At 39.6% G+C, this 25,089-nt stretch overlaps 1 protein-coding gene across 4 annotated transcripts in view; it reads right to left on the bottom strand.

Moving 5' to 3' along the window:
* The window catches only part of Cul1 (cullin 1), a 76,549-nt gene that overhangs the window by 33,234 nt on the left and 18,226 nt on the right, over nucleotides 1-25,089 (bottom strand). For 3 of the 4 annotated variants that reach the window (XM_042677156.1, XM_042677153.1, XM_042677155.1), the window contains exons 2-4: nucleotides 16,926-17,226; nucleotides 4,011-4,185; nucleotides 1,202-1,369 (exon numbers count right to left, since the gene is read on the bottom strand). In XM_042677156.1, coding sequence (XP_042533090.1) covers nucleotides 1,202-1,369; nucleotides 4,011-4,185; nucleotides 16,926-17,065 — 483 coding nt within the window. In that variant the 5' untranslated portion in view covers nucleotides 17,066-17,226. Of the gene's footprint in view, nucleotides 1-1,201; nucleotides 1,370-4,010; nucleotides 4,186-16,925; nucleotides 17,229-25,089 lie in introns of those variants that run through there. The other variant, XM_042677154.1, reaches the window with a different exon arrangement.

Here is a 25,089-nt window from a genome sequence, read left to right as displayed (position 1 = left end):
TAATCTTGGATAAGGAAGAGGTTTCATTATGTATATTTTGGCATTTTAAGAACAGCAGCCCCCAAACACTACCTGTTTCTCTGACAGCACAATTGTAAGTAGACAGACAGCTTGCTTTCAACAAGTTCTCTCTTACCAGCTCTACCACAATGGTTCTTAGATTTGTATGTTCCTGAGAATCGTTTAGGAAACTTTTAAAAATAGATTTTTGGAGCCAGGTGTCAGTGGCTCATGCCTGTAATCCTAGTAACTGAGTAGAATAAGACCAGAAGTATTGAGGTTTGAAGCCAGTCTGGATAGACATGTCTGAGGACATTTCCAAAATAACCAGCAAAAAGTTGGGCTGGAAGTGTGGCTCAAATGATAGAGCACCAGCTGAATAAACAAGCCTGATGCACTGAGTTCAACTCCCAGTACTAAAGCAAACACGCAAACAAAACAGATTTCTTCTCCCTCTCTATAGCATATTTAATTAAGTCTAGGATGAAGTCTGAGAATTTGTACCAGGTCATATTGATGCTGTAAGTTTTGAAAGCCTCAGTGAAGTCTCAGGTAACTGACTTGCCAGTCACTGTCAGGATTCAGGATTCCAGTGTTGAAACTCAGGCAGTTCCAGGCCAACCACAAGTACTGTATATTATATATATATACATATATATATAGTTACAGATAACACTTTTAAAAAATAAACACAGCTGGGCCCACCGGGGCTTATGCCTGCTATCCTAGCTACTCAGGGAGCTGAGACCTGAGGATAATGGATGGAAGGCAGCTGGGGCAAGAAAGTCCTTGAGATTTTTACCTCTAATTAACCACCAAAAAGCCAAAAGTGGATCTGTGGTTCAAGTGGTAGAGGGCTAGCCTTAAGTAAAAAAGCTCAGAGACAGTGCCTAGACCCTGAGTTTAAACCCCACACACAAAAATAAGAAAAAAAAAAAAAAAAAAGGCACAGGAAAGTACAAGAGTATTGTAGAATTCCAGTTTTCCACCCTTCTACTTTCCTAGCCTGGAATATTTAATAACCATTTATAGATAATTACTATGAAAACAGTGGAATGGCTTAGATTCCTTTACTGAAAGATAACCATTTATAGATAATTACTATGAGAGCAGTGAAACAATGGCTTAGATCCCTTTACTGAAAGATAATAAATATGTCACTAAGAAACTCACATCTGAACTATTAAAAAAGAAAGCTTACCGAATAGATTTCATATATTCCTTTCCGTCCTTCATCACATTCACGGCGGACCCAATGTCTATTGAGGTAGGCACAGATTCCATTTAGTACTTTGCTGGAGAATCGGTAGTCTTCCCACTGCTGGGTGTAGAATTTCAGTACGCTCTCATCCATCAAATCCTCTCCATCCTAAAAATAAGTCCCAAAACTGTAATGATTTTGTCATGTAATACATTAAAGATAAAAGTTAATGACATACAGTGTCTTTAGGTGTAACAGATGTCACTAACAAATCCCAATTTTAAATTTACTTTTTTTTTGCTGATTCATGGTCTGGGTCCTATCCCTGAGCTTTTTTGTGTTCAAAACTAGCATGCTACCACTTGAGCCACAGCACCATTTGTACTTTTTTTTTTGAATAGTTTACTGGCGATAACAACATTATAAGAACTTTTCTGCCTGGGCTGGCTTCGAATGGCAATGAACAGATCTCAGCCTCCTGAGCAGCTAGGATTACAGGTGTAAGCCACTGGTGCCCGGCTAAATTTACTAAAAAGTCATAAAAAAAAAATCTATGTATGTTTCATTTTATAAAAACAAAATGAAAACAATGGTACAATATCTCCTTTACATGACAAAAACTATACTTTTCAAGATCATTAGACTTATTGAGATTTCTACAATTAAACCTCAAATTTCTAAATGGAGAAAATGAACTTGAAATTTTTCCTAGGTACTAATGGCATCTACAAAATATGTCCTGACTTTAAAAAGAGCCAAAGGTAGATGGGCACTGGTGGCTCACAACTGTATTCCTAGCTGCTCAGGAGGCTAAGATCTGAGGATTACGGTTCAAAGCCAGCTTGGGTAGTAACTCTACAAGACTCTTATGTCCACTTCACCACCAGAAAACTGGAAGTGGAGCTATGGCTCAAAGTAGTAAAGCATTAGCCTTGAGTGAAAAAGCTTAAGGACAGCACCCAGGCCCTGAGTTCAAGCCCCACAACCAACAAAGAAAGAAAAAGATAAAGAGCCACAGGTCTGCAGAATTGAAGCTCCACAAATTAGGACCTCAAGTGACTCATTCATCCATGTAAAAATATGATCATATCCAACACACCAAATTTCTGTTCATTTGAGTATTATGAAATAACCTTTAAGATGTAAAGCCAAACTGCTCTAGATGATGGTATAGCCTTTTTAAAAAATGCAAACACATCATTGATGGCCTGGCTATCTCATGTTTTAATTTTTATTTGTTCTTTGTGCCAGTCCTAGTGCTTGAACTCATTCACTGAGCTTCTTTTGCCTACAGCTAGTGCTCAACCACTTGAGCCACATCTCCATTTTCAGCTTTTTTGGTGGTTAATTGGAGGTTAAGAGTCTCACAGACTTTCCTGCCCTGGCTGGCTTTGAACCACTATCCTCAGATCTCAACCTCCTGAGTACCTTGGATTATAGGTGTGATCTACCGGCACCCAGCTCGGACAATCTCATTTTTATACAGCACAATACACTGTTCCTTCACTTTGGTACCAAACAGTAAATATGATGTGTTATTTATAAAGAGTTGTAAATACCAAGGACATCATGAACACAATGGCGGCCTCATAAACACTGAGGAGTATGGAAGTCATACTATACTACTCACAATCTGTGCCAATCAACTATGGTCTGTTAGGATGATGTGTTCCTAATTAGCTTATAAAATAATTAAGGAAAGCAATCTGTAGCATGATGACTTTTTTTGCATATAATTTCTGCCATGCTGGGTGCTGGTGGCTTATACCTATAATCCTGGCTACTCAAGAGGCTGAGATCTGATGATCACAGTTCGAAGCCAGTCTGGGCAGGAAGATTTGTGAGACATTTTTCTCCAATGAACTACTCAGCAAAAGCTGGAAGTGGTGCTGTGGCTCAAGTGGTAGAACCTTTAGCAAAAAGATCAGGGACAGGGCCTAGCCCCATAGGTCAAGCCCCAGGATTAGCTAAAATAAAATATATAATTCTGGCCATATTCAAGGAAGTCTCTGAGAACTCCAGAGAAGTCTTTGCTCACTGACTAACAGATGCACAGAATAGATGAAGGAGATGCCTGCCTACAGTAGCTGATGTCAAGTATCACACTGTCTGAGTATGGAGACTGAGGAAAAGAGCAAAGGTGAAAGGGAAAAGACCCCTCCTGCAGTCCAAGCAAAGGCTTACAGCAGAAGAGCTCCCTACTCAAAGGACATGGATATTTGTAGAGACATCTAGACTAGTTTACGGTAGCAGTTTGAAATATATTTTGTGACTGTAAAGCAGCTATATTACATATGACAACATGATGGCTAAAATAATCTTGGAATTTTTTACTTCTTTCTTCCTTTTTTTTTTTTTTTTTTGGGGAAGGCAGTGCTGGGGATGGATGGAACCCAGAGCCTTGAACATGCTAGGTAATGCTCTATAATAGAGTTATACTCTTATTTATGGATCTTGAAGAAGAACAAATACCACATTAGATTCAAAATGAGTAATCTGAGTATATAACCATATGCTGCAAATAAAAATACTCATCAATCTTAACATCAGTCATAAATTAGCTAAGAAGAAAAAATAATACTATGATATAAAGTTATCAAGTGTTTAATTTCACTGAGTGAAAGAACAGAATATAGTATATGGTTTTTTTCGTAATAGGTAAAACACTACGCAATATTCAACCATCTCCAAGCACATGTTCAAGTGAAACAGTGATCAAGCCAAGTGAAAGATTTAGCTGTTAAGGTATAAGAATGGCTACTTTTTAAACATTCCATCTTCTGCTAAATAGAGCTACAAATCATCTTACCTTAAGAAGATTTGTCAAGTAATTCTTCAAAAATTCCTTGAGTCGTTTGTACAGCTCCAACCCAACAAACTGAGCTCCTCCAGGTGTCTGCCCCTTTTTTGACTTGGAAGGAGGGACTCCAGCCCCCCGTGCTTGATTGGACTGGTGTACACTAGTACAGTAGTTATAAACATGACTTGGAGAAGTTAAAGAAATTAATATGCAACACAATGGCAACAGTGATCAATATGAGCATGTTTCTTTCTATGTCAATACACTCCCAATATAGACAGAATTTGTCAAAAACCAGAATGGAAAAAAGATCCTACTCATACTATCAATAAAGCTGAAAGGTAAGGTGGGTGTTGGTGGCTCACACCTGTAATCCTACTCAGAAGGCTGAAATCTGAGGATAGGAGTTCAAAGCCAGCTTGGGCAACAAAGTTGGTGAGACTCTTATCCCCAATTAACTACCAGAAGTGGCACTGTGGCTCAAGTGGTAGAACACTCACCTTGAACTGAAGAGACTCAGGGACAGCACTCAGGCCCAGAGTTCAAGCCTCACGACCCCTCCCAGTCCCACCCTACAAACTAATAATAATTAAAAATAAATAAAGCTGAAAGCTAGCAGCTCCATTTATAAGTATGTCTACAAGCCTGGAAAAGAACGTATCAGGAAGAACAGCAAGAAAACCTGGACTTTGACTGGGCATCTGGAAACTTCAAGAAAGTTTGAGAATGAAAAACAAAAAAGCAATTGTAATATTTACTTCACAAAAAGGTGCCAGGTGCTAGTAGCTTACACCAGTTACCCTAGCTACTCAGGAGGCTGATATCTGAGGCTCGCGGTTAAAAGCCAGCCAAGGTAGTAAAAGTCCATGAGACTCTTACTTCCAATTAACCAACAGAAAACTGGACATGGAGCTGTGGCTCAAAGTAGTAGAGCGCTAGCCTTGAGCACAAGAGCTCAGGGATAGCACTCAAGCCCCACCACCACCACCACCAACAACAACAAAAAAACTAATAAACAGTGGATAACAATAATTAGTCATAAACTCGTTTTTCAGAATGTATACTAAACGAAATTTTTTTAGTTTTGAATGGTTTTCCATTTTGAAGATGAAGAGCATGCCAGCTAGACAGGTCCTGTCTACAGACTACAATAGTCACAGGTGTTTAAAACAGATTTGATCAATGTTACTAAGAAAGGTGTGTAAGTAACAATGAAACAGCAGAGGGTAGAGCCAGCTGCTTCTTTGCCAGGGCCCACGATGGTAGCATGGTAGCGGGGGATAGGAACAGGAAACGCAGCAAACCTCACTGTCATAACCTTTAGAGATTTGTTTTTTGCAGTGCTTAGAATGCAACCCAGGGCCTTTTACATGCTAACATGTCTACTCTATAACCTGTTATAACCTTTGTTTTATTTTTTTAATATAATCTTATTGTTATTATTAATGTCATACAGAGGGATTACCATTTCATAAGTACATTTCTTTTTTGAACAAACCTTCCTTCTCTTTCCCCCATTTCCCTCTCCCATCTCGACCCACAAGTTACATAGGTCATTGTCCACATAGTGTATACTGAATAGCATAACTGCATTTAATTACCCTTCCTCCCTTGCTTTCTGTGCCCATAAGCTTTAAATATCAACTCATCTGCATGTATTATTATTATTATTTGGAGAAATGTAGTAGAAAGAAATGATACTCAAAAAGCAATAAACATGTATCAACAAAAACATTATTCTCTGTACTTAAGAATGTACTATATAAAGGCACTTCAAATCAATAGTTGGTATGTTAATAAGTGGGATTAAAAAAGATATTAAATATAATTATGAGTGATTAAAGATAAAGATACAACTGAAACCATAAATCAGGAAGGAGTACTTACTTGTTCTTAGTTTAGAGAAACCCTTTTAAGGAAAAAAAAAATCACAGAAATACATAATTTGAAATTCTGACTACATTAAAAACTATCTTACTATCATTAATAAATTAAGGCAGTTTGGGCTGGGAAGTACTGTAGTTGCTGATAAAAGTATTCACATATCAGACTAATTAAGGTTAATTTAAAACAATATGAAAAAAATCAATTTCTATGGAAACATGACCAAAGCATATCAGCAGATAATCCAAAATATAAAGATAAATTAGTGGTCAACCTAACAAAACATCCAACTTCCACAGTTGTCCCATCTTATTCCATGTAGCTACTTCTCCCTCAACTTTCTTTCTTTTTTTTTTTTGTATGTGTGTGTTGTCATGGGGCTTGAACTCAGGATCTGGGAACTGTTCAGTCATAGCTCCATTTCTAGCTTTTTTGTAGTTAAGTGGAGATAAGTCTCATGAACTTTCCTGTCAGGGATGACTGAAACACAACCCTTCAGGTTTCAGCCTTCTGAGTATCTAGGATGACAGGCACAAGCCACCAACACTTAGTTCTCCTTAAACTTTTTAGGGAAAACTACAGGTTTTAATGTATGGCTTCCTAACCCTCCACTTCCTTTCTCTTACCCTATGGGCAAATATTCCCAATTCCCAGGAATTTTACCTGACACATATGTGAAATGTACTGTTTTGCACATTTTACATGTTCAGATTAACAAGTTTCCTGTTATTGTTCTGGTGACTAGAGAACTGCAGATGTATGTAATATGCTGTGTACCAGTATTTACAATAATGTCTCTGTTCTCTTGATGATGAATGTTCCTAGACATCATTTTAGCAGGTACTAATTTTTTTTTCAGAAAGTTGCACACATTATTAACATGTCCTCTTGCAACACAGGTACGAGTTACCAGCATATCTTTATGATACTTGTCAGATTTATTCTGCAAAGAGGCAACACCGCTAGTAACAGTGCACCAATGTTTTCGTTGCATTTGACCTCATCCACATATGTTCTGTGATTCATCATGCTTTCAATACAATTTCAATTGTTTGGATCACTGTCTGCTCATTTCCTGCACAATGAACAAAACCATGCCCAGAAATTAGTGACAGGAGCACCAAACATCATCACTTCGAAAAAGTAATTTTAAAAAGTGAACTGGTATGCACATAATGAATGAATCTCATAAACATAGTGAATGAAAAAAATCAGACACATTATTATTCTCTTTACATGATGTTCCACAATAGTAAAACTATGGTAACAGAAATTGGGAAAGTGATTTCTTCTTAGTTAAGACTGACCAACGGCAACTCAAGGGAACTTTCTGTACTTAGATTACAGTGAAATTTACAGGACTGTCAAAGTGTGAGATCCTGTATTGAACCCCTAGTCTGCCTGCCCCCATATATTCAAATTGTACACTGAAGATCTGTACATTTTGCAATATGTAATTTTTCATTAAAAAAAAAACGACCCACATTTTGAAAAGGCTATACACACAGAAGTGTTTCTGCTACTCATTGAATAACAAAGCTCTCTTTTGGACCTGAAGTTAATTGGGAACATCTTTCCATTAATGAGATCCCCCAACTATCTTACTTGTGATATAACCTGTTCTGGTGGAAACCATAGGGAAAGAAGGAAATTCTTAATTTATCATCATTAAGTTTATCCTAATGTTCTCTGAGGGCTTGTGCTGCTTTGTGTCAGCTTCAGGTAATCCTCCCCGCTGTCAAGTTAACTACTGTCTGCACAGTGAGAGCTGACTTCTTCAGGGAACACTGCACTTTTTCTGCTCAGATGACCAATGCTTTATACATCTCGAGTTAATTAGCTACTCCACCTTTCCACACTGTAAGTTCTTCTACTTGTAGAAAACTGCCCATTTCAAACTCTGTGCAAGTGCACTGCCTTAATGCTTACTCTTTTCTTTAAAAAAAAATTTCTAATGCCTATTTGCTGAGTATACTGCATATGTAGATACTTAGCTCTACTCAAGTTATAGCAAAGATTTATTTCAGTACATAACACGGCAACAGTAGGGAGAAATAGATGAAGAGACAACAAAACAAAACCAACAGGCAAAAAACACCTCCTGCATGGGAATTAAAGTCTCAAAAGAGTGGCACCTATTTGTAGTTTTTATCCTTTTGAGCTTGGAGACAACATGGTCATGTCAATCTAGTGACTCTACTTTCTTAGACGATGGTTCTTGGGTGGGTAAGATAGGTGAGGCCCACCAAATACAGAAGACCTGCCAGCCGCGTCCTCTGTTCTTCATGTAAGATCAACTCTAAAAGTAGAACTCTATGTCAATTTATATGCTTCATAAATCAACTAGCTTATTTGTTACAGTAAGTTCTTGTATCCCAATATCCATTTATCTACTGAAATTTTAAGAAGAAAACAAAAGGACACCGAGGGTGTTGCTTTTTTTTTAAGGCAACAATGAATATTTCTAACTCCTTTTTACATACTGAATTGGAGTCGTTATCTCAAGTGAATGCACCATAAAGCTACTAGGTACAAAATAGTTAAAATTAACTTGCAATTACTCCTGTCTCACTCCCCATTACATCTAAGTAGCAAACGCTTTTGCTTTTATAAATGCTTGTTTCAAGATTAAAGTGCAAATTCATTTACAACTTTTTTTTTTTTTTTTTTTTTGCCAGTCCTGGGGCTTGAACTCAGGGTCTGGGCACTGTCCTTAAGCTTCTTTTGCTCAAGGCTAGCACTCTACCACTTGAGCTACAGCGCCAATTCTGGCCTTTTCTGCTTATGTGGTACCAAGGAATCGAACCCAGGACTTCATGCAGGCTAGGCAAGCACTCTACCACTAAGCCACATTCCTAGCCCCATTTATAGATTTTAAAATTAGTTACATAGTGCCACCGTAAAGGTCCAATAATCCACATGGAAAAATCTTAGATGAATAGAAACAAAGACTGAATAAGGCCATCAGATTACCTTATATTACATATAACGGCTACCCAATGGTAAGGAGAGGCAGATATCAGACAGTCATAACAGTAAAAAATTCTATCTACCCTTAAGCTTTACTGTGAATAAGACATTTAAATAGTTCTGTAGTAATGTTTATTTTTTCTCAGCAAAAGAAAAGCTGCTTTTATGACACCCCTCTTTCAGACTTCCAAGGTGATTTTGAAACTTGAACACTCCCCTTTCTACCCAGAAAAAGAAAATCACACAGAGCTGCAAGTTTTACCGTATGTTGAAGATATTGGAATGAAACCACTGGTGAGATTTTTCCCATGCTGGGCAGGAGAGGAAGTGCTCAAGTGCCCCATAGGGGCCAGAGGAATGCCATTCTCTAGCTGTTGGGTAGACTCCTCAGAGACAGCTAGTCAAACAGTTTTCAAATCTTTTATAGTTATTGACTTGTCTGTTTATGATTGAGAAATTATTACTGTACTTCACTGGCCCAATAATGGTCTTGTCAATTTCTTCAATAATTTGGTAGCACCTCTCCTATATTTCAAGACAATATCAATTTAAATTTGGAATTATGTTCCTGATGACTTGGGACTTTTACCATTAGGAGGTAGTTGTATTTATTCCTAACAATCCTGCTTTAGCATCCTATTGTATTTCATATTGATGCGGTTTATACCTATCTTTTGGTTAGAATTTTCCCCAAGTATCTCTGGTCTCTCTTTTTAATCATAATTCTATGTCTTGATATGTATACGGAAAACTACTAAAACATAATTACCACTTAAAAAAGTTGAATGTGATAGTCTCTAATGGGATAGTTTGATTTTATAACAAGGCTGTTTTGTAATGCTATATAAATTAGCCTCCATCATCCTTTGCATTCAATATTTTAATTCTTTTTCTATGCTTCGTTTCTTCCCCTTTTTCCTTCAACTGCAATGGACTTCATTATAATTCTTGAATGTTTTGGCCAGGGAAAGCCAACCTGAAAGGCTGAGTGGTGATGACGGTCTCCTAGAGGTCTGCCAGGGTCATGTCACACAGGACGTGGGTCATGCTTTTTAAGCTGGTGGATCCTTGTCAGAGCCGAGCGCAGTTCAGCCTCTGGGGCAGTCCCTACCACTTCCCTGTCATACTAGAAGTGCATTGTTTTTTGTGCTTGGTTGGGACAAGCTGATGTGACAGGGTCCCTGTTGGAGCTGTCCTGCACTGAGGGCACCTTCTGTGAACCAGGCAACAGGAGGAAGAATCAGAAGAGAAACAAGATTACTGCCACAGTAACTTATGTGGGCTCTTGTTCTAAAATGGATGCACAATTTCTCAGTCTTTTTTTTTGTGTGTGTGTGCGAAGAGGCATGCTGCAGACTAAGCAAAATTAAAAATAAATAAATCAGTGACCCTTAGTATATATGTGTATGTATGTGTTACTAAGCATATGTATGCTTACTAACATAGCACTCTACCATTTGAGCCACTTCTCCAGTCCTGCTTTTTTGCTGGTTGGAGTTGGGAGTCTAGTAAACTTTTTTGACCAAGTTGGCCTTGAATCACATTCCTCTACATCTCAGTGTCCTGAGTGGCTACAACTATGAGCCACTGGAGCATGATTATTTACTAGTTATGTTCTTTACAGCCTTATTTTAAAAGTATGGATGAATGTATACAGATGAAAATGGTAGTTTGCATAGATGAGCAAAGTTGAAGAGTAAAAGATCTAAGATTCAAATATGTTTGTTGGGTAGATGCTATTCCAAATCATCATCATCTGTTATTCCTACTACTTGATCCGCTTTTTTATGAGGTCTGATTTTTCTTCAAAGGAAATAGGTTGGCATCAGGCAGGCAGAAGTAGGAAATCTGTCACCTAGAAAACTACACCCAGAGTGCCTACAGCTGAAAAGGCCAAGGGAACCGAGAGCGGATAACAACAGCAGTCATGATGTGACTGAACTTGGCAGGTGCGCAGCAACAGCTGGTATCAGCAAGTCCTGACATGTTGTCTGCACAGTGTGTGCTGCAGGCAGGCAAGAGCTCAGCCCACTGGCTGGATAAAAAGTGCCCTTACCTCTAAGTCATCACAAACCACAGTACATAAGAACAGAGGACTGTATATAGAATACACTGTGCTACAACTTACTATGAGATGTGAAGGCAAGGCTAGGAAAAATGAATGAGACCATTATAGCATTGGTGGGGAAAAGGGGTCTTTAGAAAAATAGACTGAAGAAATGACTTTCATTCATAGCACTATGTGGAGACAAAACAGAAAGTTCAAAGTTCATGACAATGTATTCAGGAAAAAGAAAAACAGAAGACATAAACCCAGGCAGGGATTGGAGAGCCTCAGGTGATCAAGTTTCATTGTCTGTACCTACTCTGTTGAAGAGAAATTCACGGCAGGGCATGTCTGCTACCACAGGTTCACATTAAAAGAAAGACTCCTTAGTGAGACTTTGACCAAGTAGTTATGAAGACGGTCTATATGGAGGTGCAATAGCAAATCTGGGTAAAGCTTTCATTTCTCTACCTCATTTATCTTTTTGTGTAGCTATAATCTTCACTTCCCTCTTATATGACCTCTGAAGTAGCGCCATGCCTGTCTAAAAAAGAAGAACTGATGTCCTGGAGGGAACAGCTGAAGATTGAAGATGTTTCCTGTGATTTCTTTAATCCCAGTTTACACATGTAATAATATTGAACAATGAAATGTTGCTCTCGGTTTAATAAGGATGGAAAGAAAACCCAATTTCTGAATGGTGAAGTCTTTCTCTTCTACATTGAAAGGCCTTTACTGAAATGTGGATCAAGACTAACAGCGGGTTTTTTTAGTTATTGCACCTGACTTTGAGATCTAAAACCTGTTCTTGCCAAATTGTGCTTTTCTTTCTGAAACTCTAAGTAAACAGAGTAGCAGTACAGAGAACACACTAGTGGTTTCTCTGCAAATGTTGAGCTATAGAGAAATACCTGTGACTCTAGCTACTGATGCTGGCGGTGAGCTGGTTGGCTGTGGTTCTGGAGGCTTGAACCTAGTGCCTTGCACTTGCCTGTTCACAGGTTCCACTCCACCACCTGACCACACTTCTAACCCACCTTTGTTTTGCTAGTTAATTGGAGATAGAGTCTCATGGACTTTTTTTTTGCCCTGCTGGCTTTGAATTTCAATCCTGAATAGTTAGGGTTCCACATGTGAGCCACTGGAACCCAGCAAAAATAATTTTTGGATACTTTTATCCTCTAAGTGAGTGAGAGGGAGTTCCCTTGACATGGAAGTTTAAATAATTTGAAGAGAAACTAAAATTATAGCTCTAAGGTACATGACTGCTTGACATAATGCGCAAAAACAGATGGGCCTGATGCTTTGCCAAGCAAGGCAGGGCCCACACTTCCCTGCACCCCTTTGAGCCCTCTTCACTTAGCTATTTATTTTCTGGACCCAGTATATCACATGAAATAGAATGGTATCCATAAAAAGACAAGAGATTTCAGCCGGGTGCTGGTGGCTCATGCCTGTAATCCTAGCTACTCAGAAGGCTGAGATCTGAGGATCACGGTTCAAAGCCAGCCCAGGAAGGAAAGCCCAAGACTCTTACCTTCCACCAGAAAACCAGAAGTGGAGATGTGGCTCAAAGTAGTTTAGGGATAACATCAAGCCCCACAATTTCAAAAAGGGGCGCGGGGGGGGGGGGAGGGGGAAATTCTGTACTCATTTCAAGTTCACAAAGGAACTATTGTTATTCACCTACCTACATTGAACATACATCTACTATATTGAATTGTAACTGTATGTGCATAAGATATGATAGAAAACTAGAGGCGAATGCTGGTAGGAAGTGCTGAATGGACAAGACAGGTGCGAGGATTTAAGGCTCTTTAGAAGAAAACCCTCTGAGTTTTGAGGAGAGGCTAGAAACAAAGTTAATGAAAGCCCATCTTTTGTTTTATAGATGCTTTGGGCTATTTTCTCCCTTTTCTCCACTCCTTTCTCTCTTACCATTTTGAGTTGAAAAAAAAAAAAAATCAAGAAAAATGTTTAATAACCCTCTTCCTGTTATAACAAAAACAATTGTGAGAGGTCCCTAAATGCTCTAGGAACATTTGTTTTGCAAGTAGAAGTATGCTGTTTCTCTAGAAAATACTCAAGACTCATTACTGAAGATTTTCCAACATCAATAGATGAAGGTTATACCACTAACTCTCATGCTAATAGGCCTTATGTGAGAGGTGCATGGCTTCTAGCACAGTGTCTGATGTATAGGACTCAAAGAGTAGCTACTATTTTAGAAATACTGAAGAATTAGATTTTCCACTTGGTTAGATTCTCCATTTTTTTTTTTTTTGTTGTTAGTCATGGGGCTTGAATTCTGGGCCTGGGCACTGTCCCTCAGCTCTTCAGCTCAAGGCTATCACTCTACCACTTGAGCCACAGTGCCACTTCTGGCTTTTTCTGCTTATGTGATACGGAGAAATTGAACCCAGGGCCTCATGCACGCTAGACAAGCACTCTACCACTGAGCCACCTTCCCAGCCCCTAGAGTCTCCAATTTTAATACATGAAGTTGTTGCCTTCTCAGATAAGAATGGAAAGAAAAAGGAATATCCAATTTGAGTGGCAGTACTAAAACACTGAAGTTGTATGTATGACTAGATACACAGCATAGTTCCTTGTAGAATAAAAGAACTCAGTAGTATCTGCTAGAACACAAAGTCTCTACACCCAAAAACAGAAAAAGGACTAAGCTGATTTAGTGAGAAATTATATATTAACAAATTTCCCAGGGCCAGGAGCAGTGGCACATGCCTATAACCTAGCACTCAGTAGGGTGAGGCAGTAGGATAGGAAGTGGTAGTTCAGCCTGGGCTACATGATAAGATCCTGACACTGTCTCTAAACAAAAATTCTGCACAGACTAATCAGCAATGAAGTTTCCTATGATCCCAACAAGTGTCAAGATTCAACACTAAAACCAGAGCTTTCAAGTCTACTTGCTAACAAAATTTACAAAAGAAAAAAAATCAAAACCAGTTATATCCAGCTGGCCAGAACCCTGAGGGAAGACGATCCACACTTGGCAGACTCCATCTTTATTAAAAGTGTCCCTGACTCAGCAATTCCAAACCTTAGGCATTTATCCAAGAGAAGGGAGAATTTTCCAGCCACTTGACTAGTGCACCATGTTTTAACAGTATTCTTGAGCCCCAGCTCCACTTCTAGGTTTACTTTTTTTTTCTCCTGGTGGTTATTTGGAGTTAAGAGTCTAATAGACTTTCCTGCGTGGGCTGGCTTCAAACCATGATCCTCAGATCTCAGCCTCCTGAGAAGCTAGGATTTACAGCCATGAGTCACCAGCACCCAGCCTCCCAACAGTAATCTTAACAGCCAATAAGGGAAAACAACTCAGAGGTATTACTGAGGGATGGATGAGCAAAATGTAATATATCCATACAATGAAGTCACAATGAAGTTTTGATACATTTTTCCAATGAGGAAGCTTGAGAACATACTAAATGAAAGTAACCGACATGAAACCTCCTATTTTTCAATTCTGTCTGCAAATTCAAACAGAAACTAGGTTAGTGGTTGCCAGGAATTGTGGTGAGGGGAATGAACATGGAAATTCCCTTGCTAATTGGTACAAGGGTATCTTTTGGGGGGTAATAAAAACATCCTAAAGTTAGACAGTAATGATTATATAACTGCAAATATACTGAAAATTACTGTACTATACCGCTTGAGCCATAGCTCCACTTCTGGCTTTTATGGTGGTTAACTCTCTGGAGATAAGAGTCTCATGGATGTTCCTGTTTGAACTGGCTTTGAACCTCAATCCTCTGATCTGAGCCTTATGAGTAGTTAGGATTTTAGGCATGTGCCATTGGTGCCTAGCTACATGGTCCCCCTTTTTTTTAGTTGGTTGTGGGGCTTGAACTCTGGGCCTGGATGCTGTCCCTTGGCTCTTCAGCTCAAGGTGAGTGCTTAACCACTTGAGCCCCAGTGCTACGTCTGGTTTTTGGTGGTTAATTGGAGACAAGAGTCTCACGGACTTTCCTGCCCAGGCTGGCTTTGAACCAAGTTCCTTGATCTCAGTCTCCTGAGTAGCCAGGATTACAGGAGTGAGCTACCACCTGGCATTGTGTACCTTTTAAGTGGATAAGTTTTATCAGTTGTGAATCTTCTTTTAATAAAGCTGTTATTTTTAAGTATTATACAGTACAAAATATATTTACATACATGAGTATGCATAAACTTTAGGGTTTCATATAAAGTAGAATTTATAAACCATATAAATTAATCTTATAAGTACCTTATTAATAAAACAGCCACTAATACTCAACAACAAAATATTTATAAATTTGAGGGCATGATGGACTATGATGTAACTTTATTTGATTATCCCTGTACTATGTCTTTCAACTTAAATTTCCATTAAACTATAGATTCTGAAGTCCTAGAATTAGTAACACCTTCTTCTGTATGAAGTTATCTTAGCTTTAATCTGTTCTCTACTAAGCTAGCTTAGCTTTACTTTCAGTTTTATTTTATTACTATTTTTTGTGCTGGTTCTGCAACTTGAACTCAGGGCCTCAAACTCTTTGCTCAGCTTTTTTACTCATGGCTGTTGCTCTACTGCTTGAGCCATAGATCCTTTAGTTTAATCTCAGTTTTATATTTGTATGGAACCAAGAAACTCTACAACTTCAAATGGTGTGCCTCTGAGTGTGTAACAGCAGCAATGAAATCACTCAATCCTCCCTGGCTTCGGAGCACACAATAGACCATGGTGGACCAAATGAGGAGAAATCCTGTATTAATACTGCATTTATAACACAGGACCCTGAGAGTAAAACATTTGCTCTAGGTCAACAAACTTTCCTGTTAAGGGCCTATACATATTTTAGGCTTTGTGGACCATATTGTTTCTAATACAACTACTTAAAACTCTTTTCTGTAACACAAATGCAGTCAAAAACTTAATTTACTCCACTGTAACCTACTGAACTTCTACAATGACAGAAATGTCCTATCATCTGACTCCAGAGCACTTAAAATATATAGTTCACACTAAGGAACTGAATTTTTTTTTGTCAGTCATGGAGCTTGAACTCTGGGCTTGGGCACTGTCCCTGCGCTCTTCAGCTCAAGGCGAGCGCTCTACCACTTGAGCCACACTGCTACTTCTGGTCTTCTAGTGGTTTATTAGAGTAAGAGTCTCAAGGACTTTCCTGCCCGGGCTGGCTTTGAACCATGATCCTCAAGTCTTAGACTCCTGAGTAGTTAGGATTACAGGCATGAGCCACTGGTACCTGGCTTAGGAACTGAATTTTTAAATTAGTCATTCCTCAGTGTCCAAGGAGTATTAGTCCCTCTCAATACAAAAATCTGGTGATTCTCCAATTCATCATAAAAAAGATGTAATATCTGCAAGCGACACACACATATCTATTACGTAAAATGCCTAATATAAATGCTATGTAAAGGGGCTGGGAAGGTGGCTCAGTGGTAGAGCGTTTGCCTTGTATGCCTGAGGCCCTAGGTTCGATTCCTCAGCACCACATAAGCAAAAAGAAAAAAGCTGGAAGTGGCGCTGTGGCTCAAGTGGTAGAGTGCTAGCCTTGAGCTGAAGAGCTGAGGGATAGCGCCCAGGCCGAGTTCAGGCCCCTCAACCGGACCCTCCCCCCCCCCCCAAAAAAAAAACAAAAAACAAAAAAAAATAAATGCTATGTAAAGTTGTTACATTGTACCATTTAGGGAGTGACAAAAATCTAAGTATGCTCAGTGAAGAGATTTCCCTCTGTGGTTATTGAATGTATGACTGCAGAACCCATGGATATAAAGAGGCAGCTGTTTAAATGTAAACAGCCACATGTACTTAGCGCTCACTCTACTGACCAGTTCTGCCTTGGATTACTAACCAGCCAATTTTACCTCTGCTAAAAAAACACAAAGCTAAACATGAACTTGTTGATTCTATCACAGGGTCAACAGAGAGAAAAAACATGATTAAAATTACTAGTAACTCAGATTTATATTAGGAAACAATCAAAATTCTAAAACTAATCACAGCAGCAGGAGGATACGTGTACAGTTCCATATATCTAGACTTCGCCATACTTTGTCTGGTATATACTTGCTGGATTCCAGCTCTGAGGTCGTCCCAAATCTGGTCAAGGCCAATCTGCTTCAGTCCATGGGGATTCTGACTCCTGTTTGATGACATTGTGAATAAGGTTCTGAAGTTGTCCAGTGCAGCAATCCTTGTTCAAGACACGGCTAATTCTCCATTAGTTGAAAATATACAGTATCATTCCAAATTTATTCACAGCAGTTCAGAAAGGATGTCTTTTAAGTGTAAAGAATGAAATTTCATTGCAGGCAAACCTAAAAAGGAAATAAAGAGAACTGATGAGTTCTTTCTAAAACCCTCAGGTAGTAAGTAATAGGGTGACACACTGTCAGGAATAATCTGAGCATCTGCAGGTACTGCTCTAACCCAGATATTACCTCTCTTTCAATGTGGAAACACACTCACTTTACAATCTGTATTAGCATTCACAACAAAAGCTGAGAAAAACTTTGCAAAGCCCAACAAACTCTGTTGTCCGTTTTTACCTTCTGAAGTTATGGCAAAATAAATCATGTGGCCAATGTAACAATTAGGTAGAAAATCTCAAAAGGAAAAAGGTGCAGAGGATATGCCTGGGAAATTCCCAACAGAAAACACAGACACCTAAGAAACAGGAGAAGCCCAGTCTCACTAGTTATCTCTCCGTTTTAGTTAATTTTTTCACTTAGCACTTGGCAAGAAAGTAAATGCTGGGGAGACTGAAGACAAAGGGAGACTGGCATTCCCTTCTTGGAAGAGGATTTGACACAATGATTTACAGCAACCCTGGATTCTGGGAGGAAGGCATGGCTAAACGGCTTAACTTGTTTAGGCTTCAACTTCCAAGTTGCAAAATAGGGACAGTTCCTTTCCTCTAATGATTGCTGTAAAGTTTAGGTAAGATCATGTAAACATTTAAGGCATAGTACATATTTAACAAACGGTGGCAGCTATTTTTCCTAGGTATGAAGCTACTACAAAACACAATATATAAAGCTTTAGGTACTGGATCCATATATAAAAGACCCCCTGTGTTTAATATTCTATGAAGCTAGTACTTCCCAATGTTCCACATCCCAGACCTACTTTAAGGATTATCTATCTACCAAATATTAGAGGTTTTAGTAAGTATTTCTAGTATAAATAATCCCTTATTTATTTTAGTGGCTTCATAGAATAAATGTCACTGGGCTAAGTGCAATGGCTCAGTCCTGTAATTCTAAGTACGTAGGAGGTGGAGATCAGGAGATTGCGGTTCCAGGCCAGCCCCAGCTTGTGGCTCAGGCATGTTTGAGATACACATCTCAACCAGCAGATGGGTGGTAGTGTGTGACTGTTATGCAGCTACAGAGGAAGTATAAGTAGGAAGATCAGAACCGAGGCAGGCCAGGTGCTTGCCTTGCATGCATGAGGCCCTGGGTTCGATTCCTTAGCACCACATAAGCAGAAAAAGCTGCAAGTGGTGTTGTCTCTCAAGTGGTAGAGTGCCAGCCTTGAGCTGAATAGCTGAGAGACAGCGCCTAGGCCCAGAGTTCAGGACCCATGACAGACCAAAAAAAAAAAAGTCAGACCCTACCTTAAAAATAACCCAGTGGGGGCTGGGAAGGTGGCTCAGTGGTAGAGTGCTCTCCTTCATGCATAAGGCCCTGCATTCGATTACTCAGCACTATATAAGCAGAAAAAGCCGGAAGTGGTGCTGTGACTCAAATGGTAGAGTGCTAGCCTTGAGCTGAAGAGCTGAGGGACAGCGACCAGGCCCAGAGTTCAAGCCCCAGGATTGACCCCCCCAAAAAAAGAAAGCCAGTGGCTTACACCTGTAATCCTAATCATTCAAGAGGCTGAGATCTGAGGACTGCAGTTTGAAGCCAGTCCAGGCAGAAAAGTCCATGAGATTCATATCCCTAATTAACTTCCAAAAAGTGGGAAGTGGAGATGTGACCAAGTGATAGACTGCTAGCCTTGAGCAAAAAAGCTCAGAGACAGCACCTTGGCCCTGAGTTCAAGCCTCAGAACTGGTGCACATGTGCACACACACATGCACGTGCACACACATCTATCAAGCCAATACAAAAAAGGGCTGGAGAAATAAATAATTCAAGTGGTAAGAGTAGTTGTCTAGCAAGTCCAAAGCACTGAGTTAAATCCTCAGTACCACAATATATAAATTGAAAAATACCACTGTGAAGTAAATGGAATATGAAATAACTTTAAGTATACATTACTAAACTCTGAGAATCCAAGTCTAGACATTTCACCCAGTAACTCAGCGTATCCTATTCTCCTTGACTGCACAACAGAACTCCTCGAGATCCCAGGCCCCTTTAAGGAAGAACAGGCAGGTTTATGGATTGTTTAAATTCCTGAAACCTCAATCATCTCTACATTTATAATGAGTTATAAATTCAATATTTTGTGAAATCATATTAGCCTTCCTGGTCCTGAAAGTATTCTATTTCAAATAGGTAGGTTTATATGTTAAATACAGAGATACCTGAACACAAAGATTGTCTCTCATGTAAAGAAACAAACTGCTTGGCAATCTGCAAATGTTCCCTATGCAGTTTCGATCTTTCCCATGGTGATACTCCACTTGGTAACAATCAGCGTGTCTGGTCTGGTGCTGCCACCTGACAGCAACTTTTAAACCTATCCTTCCCGTCCCCATTTAATTTTCTTCTGCCAGGAAATTATCAATTAAATTGAATTAACTACAATTAACAGAGGAGTTACTTCTATCTTTGATGAGCTTTCTCATACCCATCTTGACACTCCTTTTCTAAGTTCTACCAGCAACCAAGGAAGAATCCTCTGTCCCTGTAGCAAGCAGCACAGCACCGTATCCGCCTGTCAGGAACCCAGGAGGAATTCTGGTGCCATCTTTCATATTCAAATACTGATGTTAGCTGTCATAGTCACTTCAAATCCATTTGTTCACCATCATTTTTTTTCTTTCTGCAACCATTGTCCTGACTCTTACTTGAATACTATTTTAGTCTAAAGTTGACTATTGCTATCATCCATTCGCATCTTCATCTCTTCTTAGGTAGTCAGTCTAAAATTACTGTTATCCTAATTCTGAATAATTTGCTATCCTAAAAGTAAAGGGGAGAAATCTACTGTGGTTCAATCAGATCCCTTTCTCTGTCTCCACTTGCTTACAAAACCTTTTCGTCCCTTTGGGTACAGCAGCATAGGTTCTTCACCCTTCTCTGGATACGCCTTTCCATTCTGAGAACCTTTGGCTGCTGCACCTCCCCTGTCCTGAGCTGTCTTTCAGTCACACTGTACCACAGGTGAGAGGCCCATGGGCAAGTCCCAGAAGTTTGGTTTGCTCTTCTTGTGGGGCATTCCCTTCTCAGCACTTACCCCATGCCTGCTTCCTTATTGCAACTCCCTGCTTCACTGGTGAGGGGCACAGGGAACAGGGACTATCTCTTTTTTACTATGGTATTCTCAAGAATCCACTACAAGGTACAACAAACAGCTTAAAAAATGTTTTGCATGAATAAGTCAAAGAGTAAGAAACTAAAAAGCTATAACATTTCAAAGGATTTTGGAGTAAGAAAAACCAGTACCATCAAGTATCTGGATTTGCTCAAATCTCTCTTTAGAACTCAAAAAATTCTATTTGGTTTCTTGTTAATTTTTCTTTCAAACACTGGATCTTAGGCTTAAATTTATTTCTCATTTAAGTCATGTTTTATGCTGTCTGGTCATTATGCATATGCATGTATGTATGTGTATATATGTATATTACATATACATATATAAAAGGCCAGGAGTATTATACAGATAATATATATTATATATAAGTAACAATGATGTTGTTATTGTCATTATGTTATTATGGCATTAATAATAAATAACAATATATTGGAGGAGGCTGCTGAGCACACACCCCACATCAGTCAAGACCCTCCTTAAAGAGTCACTGATCAGGCTGCTCCAATGGATGTTAGAGGCTGTCCTAAGGTTTCCAGTCTAGCACAGTGCCTTGCCTAATTCTGCTTGTGTGTCACTCAAGTGTTGGTGAAATGAACCCACTGCATAAAACAACAACAACAACAAACCTGCTTGGAGCACTGAAGTGGAACACCGATGTCCACAGAAGACTGGCTTATCTGTCACTGTTCAACTTTCAGAAACAGACTACTTTGCAATCTACATATCTTCCAGCTTATAACCGGGTTATAAGCTCAAGCAGATTTCACTACCTAGAAAGGTTCAAATAGTTTTCAGGCAAGAGGCAAAAATCTCTTCCTAATAAAACATTATTGTAAGATAGAAAGCTTAGGCAGTTCCCCCAATCCTATAAATAATCAAAACAAAATATTCCTAGGAAATGTACCCCTGGCATTGCAGGGTTTATGAATGTGATGAAGATGCACAAGTTTTAGAGGATGTATGCGCTGCAAATCTGCTGCTTCATGATTTGGGAGGACAGGCCAGGCAGGGAATGAGAGAAGCCCTAGGTGACTGGGTCCTCTTACTACCTCAGTGCTCTCTGGGAGTCCTAGCCTTCGTTTTCCTGTAAAAAACCAAGCTTCAAAATGCCAGCAACAGAGGACAAGGACGGATGGCAGAACCACAGCCACACATACTGACACTGGCTTATAAGACCTGCACAAATTATTATAGCACATCTGCCATTCTTAGTTTTTAATGTCACCTTAGAAAAACAAGAATGGAATGGATAGAAAGAAGACAGTTGGGGCTGGAAAGGTGGCGCAGTGGTAGAGTACTTGCCTTGCAAGCATGAAGCCCTCAGTTCTATTCCTCAGCACCACATAAGCAGAAAAAGCTGGAAGTGGGGCTGAGGCTCAAGTGGTAGAGCGCTAGTCTACAGTTGAAGAGCTGAGGGACAATGCCCAGGCCTAGAGTTCAGGCCCCACAAATGACCAAAAAAAAAAAAGAAAGAAAAGAAAGAAGGCAGTCAAAATAGACAGATCTAATAGAAGAGAAGCTGCATATTTAAGGACTTGTCTCATTGAAAAGATTATTCCAAAGGGAGATGAAAGTCAACAGAATCAATACGAAACAAGCTTTCTAACAATTCCAGCTGTGAAGTAATCAGCCTATTTTTCAAGATTAAAGGTGCATATCATTCTTTCACTGAGAAGTATTAACTAAAAAACTAAATGATGTTCACGACTATATCCTCTTTAATTTTAATAACTCAGTTCTATCCATGGAATAGAAAGGTTTTTTAAAAAGAGCATTTGCAAGTCTTCCATGAGACACTAATGAGAATATTACAAGTTCTTTTAAATATTTACTGGTAAACAAGAAAATGTTGCTGCAAGACTTCAGAGGCTATTGAAAGTGAACAACTCTTGTGACTCTCCAATGACAAAACATAGTACAATATATTCTCACTGAAATTTATTTAGCCATAGACTATTTTATTGAGAACATATCTTTTGGACTAGTTTTTTTTTCCTTTTTTAAAGAAAATGCTAGTATTTTAGGGGAACATGGCAAGAAAAGAAAGAAAGTGGCTCAGGCCTATTATCTTAGCTAATCAGGAGGCTAGGATCTGAGGATTTTGGTTCAGAGCCAGCAAAGATAGACAGATCCTAGAGACTCTTATTGCCAATTAAACAGCAAAGAATTGAAAGTGAAAAAATGTGGCTTCAAGTGGTAGAGAGCCAGCTTTGAGTGAAAAAGCTAAGCAAGAGCATGAGGTCCTGAGTTCAATCACTAGTAGGGGTATATGTGAGCACACATAGACATACACACACACACAGAATAAGCTATGTATCTCAATACACCTCATGACTCTTGTACTCTTGTACAATATATAATATTCTATACTCATCAAACTAGTCATCTGAGAACAAAGATTCCAGATGTTTACTTTTGAACAACTATACCATAATGAGCAGCCTTGTGTTTATTTTTTTGCTTGAGTGAATGTATATGATAAATACCTACATTTATCCACATAATAACTGTAATCTGGATCATGACATCACCTACTAGGACAGGAAATGGTGGGAAAGACTGGGTTCCAGGCTCATCTCTGATAAACACCGTTTGGTTCTTGGAACCATTCAGCAACATTACAGAAAAGCAATGGGCTGAAACTGAGTTCTAAGTAAAGTTAACAACTGACAAGGAACCCATAGTTTGTAAATGTGAAGTTACAGCCAAAAACAAATGTTAGAGTCCTATCCTGAAGCCAGGGGAACAAAAGGCAGTGGTAAGTTGGGACTAACGAGGGCAGGAAAAAGTGCTATTTTCTTGTATGACCGACTTGTAGGGCAAACTCAGCCATGTCACTAAACCTACCTGCTTGGTGTGGGTTTGTAATGATGCTATTAAATAAATGGATATAACTTCTAGGTGTACCTTGGGGAGGGGGAGTTGTTTTGTTTTTTGTTGGTCATGGGGCTTGAACTCTGGGCTTGGGCACTGTCCTTAATCTCTTGAGCTCAAGGTGAGTGCTCTACCACTTCAGCCACAGCACCACATCCGGGTTTCTAGTGGTTTATTGGAGATGAGAGTCTCATGTGGACTTTTCTGCCTGGGCTGGCTTTGAACCACAATCCTCAGAGCTCAGCCTCCTGAGCAGCTAAGATTACAGGCGTGAGCCACCAGCGCCCAGCTACCTTTTATGTTACACTGCTGGTGCCTTTTGTGTGTGTGTGGGGGGGGGGGGGGGCGCTTGTACTCAGAGCCTGAGCGCTGTCTGTGAGCTATTTTGCTCAAGACTAGCACTCTACCATTTTGAGCCACAGTGCCACTTTCGGCTTTTGAGTGGTCAATTGAGATATTAATAATGAGTCTCATGGACTTTCCTGACTGGGCTCCCTTCAAACCACGATCCTCAGAGCTCAGCCTCCTGAGTAGCTAGGATTACAGGCGTGAGCCACTGATACTAGCTATGATTTGGTTTTAAGACTAATATCAAACTGAAACAGATTAGGAGGGTCAGGAAAGTAGACAGTCTGTACAAAGAAGCAGAGGAAGCTGTACATGGATGTGTACCTGTACTGACAGATGTCAGAACAGGAGGCTGTGGCTGGCAGGCAGACTCAAGAGCACCACTCTGGAGAGCAGCCACAGTCCAAGTGGGCAAAAGATTGTCATCATGTGATCCTATTTATGATGTGAAATCTCCCATCAAGAAGAGGCAAGTCCATTTAGAGAGAGATTACTGGTGGCCTGGAGTAGGGATGGGGATGGAGGTAACACAAATAGACACAGGAATCTTTGGGGGTAATGGACCTATTCCAACACTGGATTGTGGTGATGACTGTACAACTCTGTATCTTCCTTTCAAAAAAAAAAGCACTGAATTTTACATTTAAAATAAGTGAATTTTAAGGCATTTCAATGCTATCTCCATAAAGCTGTTAAGACAAAATAGCAAACTTAAAGCTCGCTATCTCCAAATTCTGTTCACTCATAGAAATGATTGTCTACATGTGGGTCATAGCATAGCAATAAAGGCAGTACTACTGAATATTCTACCATAGGGAAAGCTGACATCACCCACAGAAGGGCTTATACTATCTGGCTTGTTGCCAGGTGAAAATGCAATTTAAAAGATTTGCCTGAAGGTGCTAAGTGACCTATTCATACACAATTCACTTCCATATGAAAAACACATACAAAAGTGGCATCACATCAGAGGGGAAAGAAGTCCTTCCTGTCCACAGTGATGAAGATTTTCAAATAAGTTTTCCGAGTACTGTATAAAAGCAGGGGGCAAGAAAAACAAACAAAACAACAACATGAAGCTAAAAGGAGAATCTGGGTAAGAGATTCTAAGAGGTAGGATGGAGGGTCTGTAGTCAGTGAACACAGGCCTTTACTCTGTGTGGGTAAGAGTTTTGGAAGGTTTCAGAGAAGAGAAGGGGTACAAATGACCTGACATTGAAAACACTAGGTCTGACAGTTCTGTGGATGCATAAGAAAGGACATAGGCAAAGACTAACCAGGACACAGAGAACTCAGATTAATAACTCAACTTAGACCAACAGCCATGGAAAAAGAGAGCCCCAATGCAAAAAACAGCCCCACTAAGAATTATGGTAGCCGGGCACCAGTGGCTCACGCCTGTAATCCTAGCTACTCAGGAGGCTGAGAACTGAGGATCACGGTTCAAAGCCAGCCCAAGCAGGAAAGACTCT

This window comes from Dipodomys spectabilis, unplaced genomic scaffold, assembly GCF_019054845.1.
Source record: "Dipodomys spectabilis isolate Male_0828 unplaced genomic scaffold, ASM1905484v1 ptg000034l, whole genome shotgun sequence".
NCBI lineage: Eukaryota > Metazoa > Chordata > Mammalia > Rodentia > Heteromyidae > Dipodomys > Dipodomys spectabilis.
The sequence above is the reverse complement of the archived record's forward strand: the minus strand, read 5'-3'. Positions and strand labels throughout refer to the sequence as shown.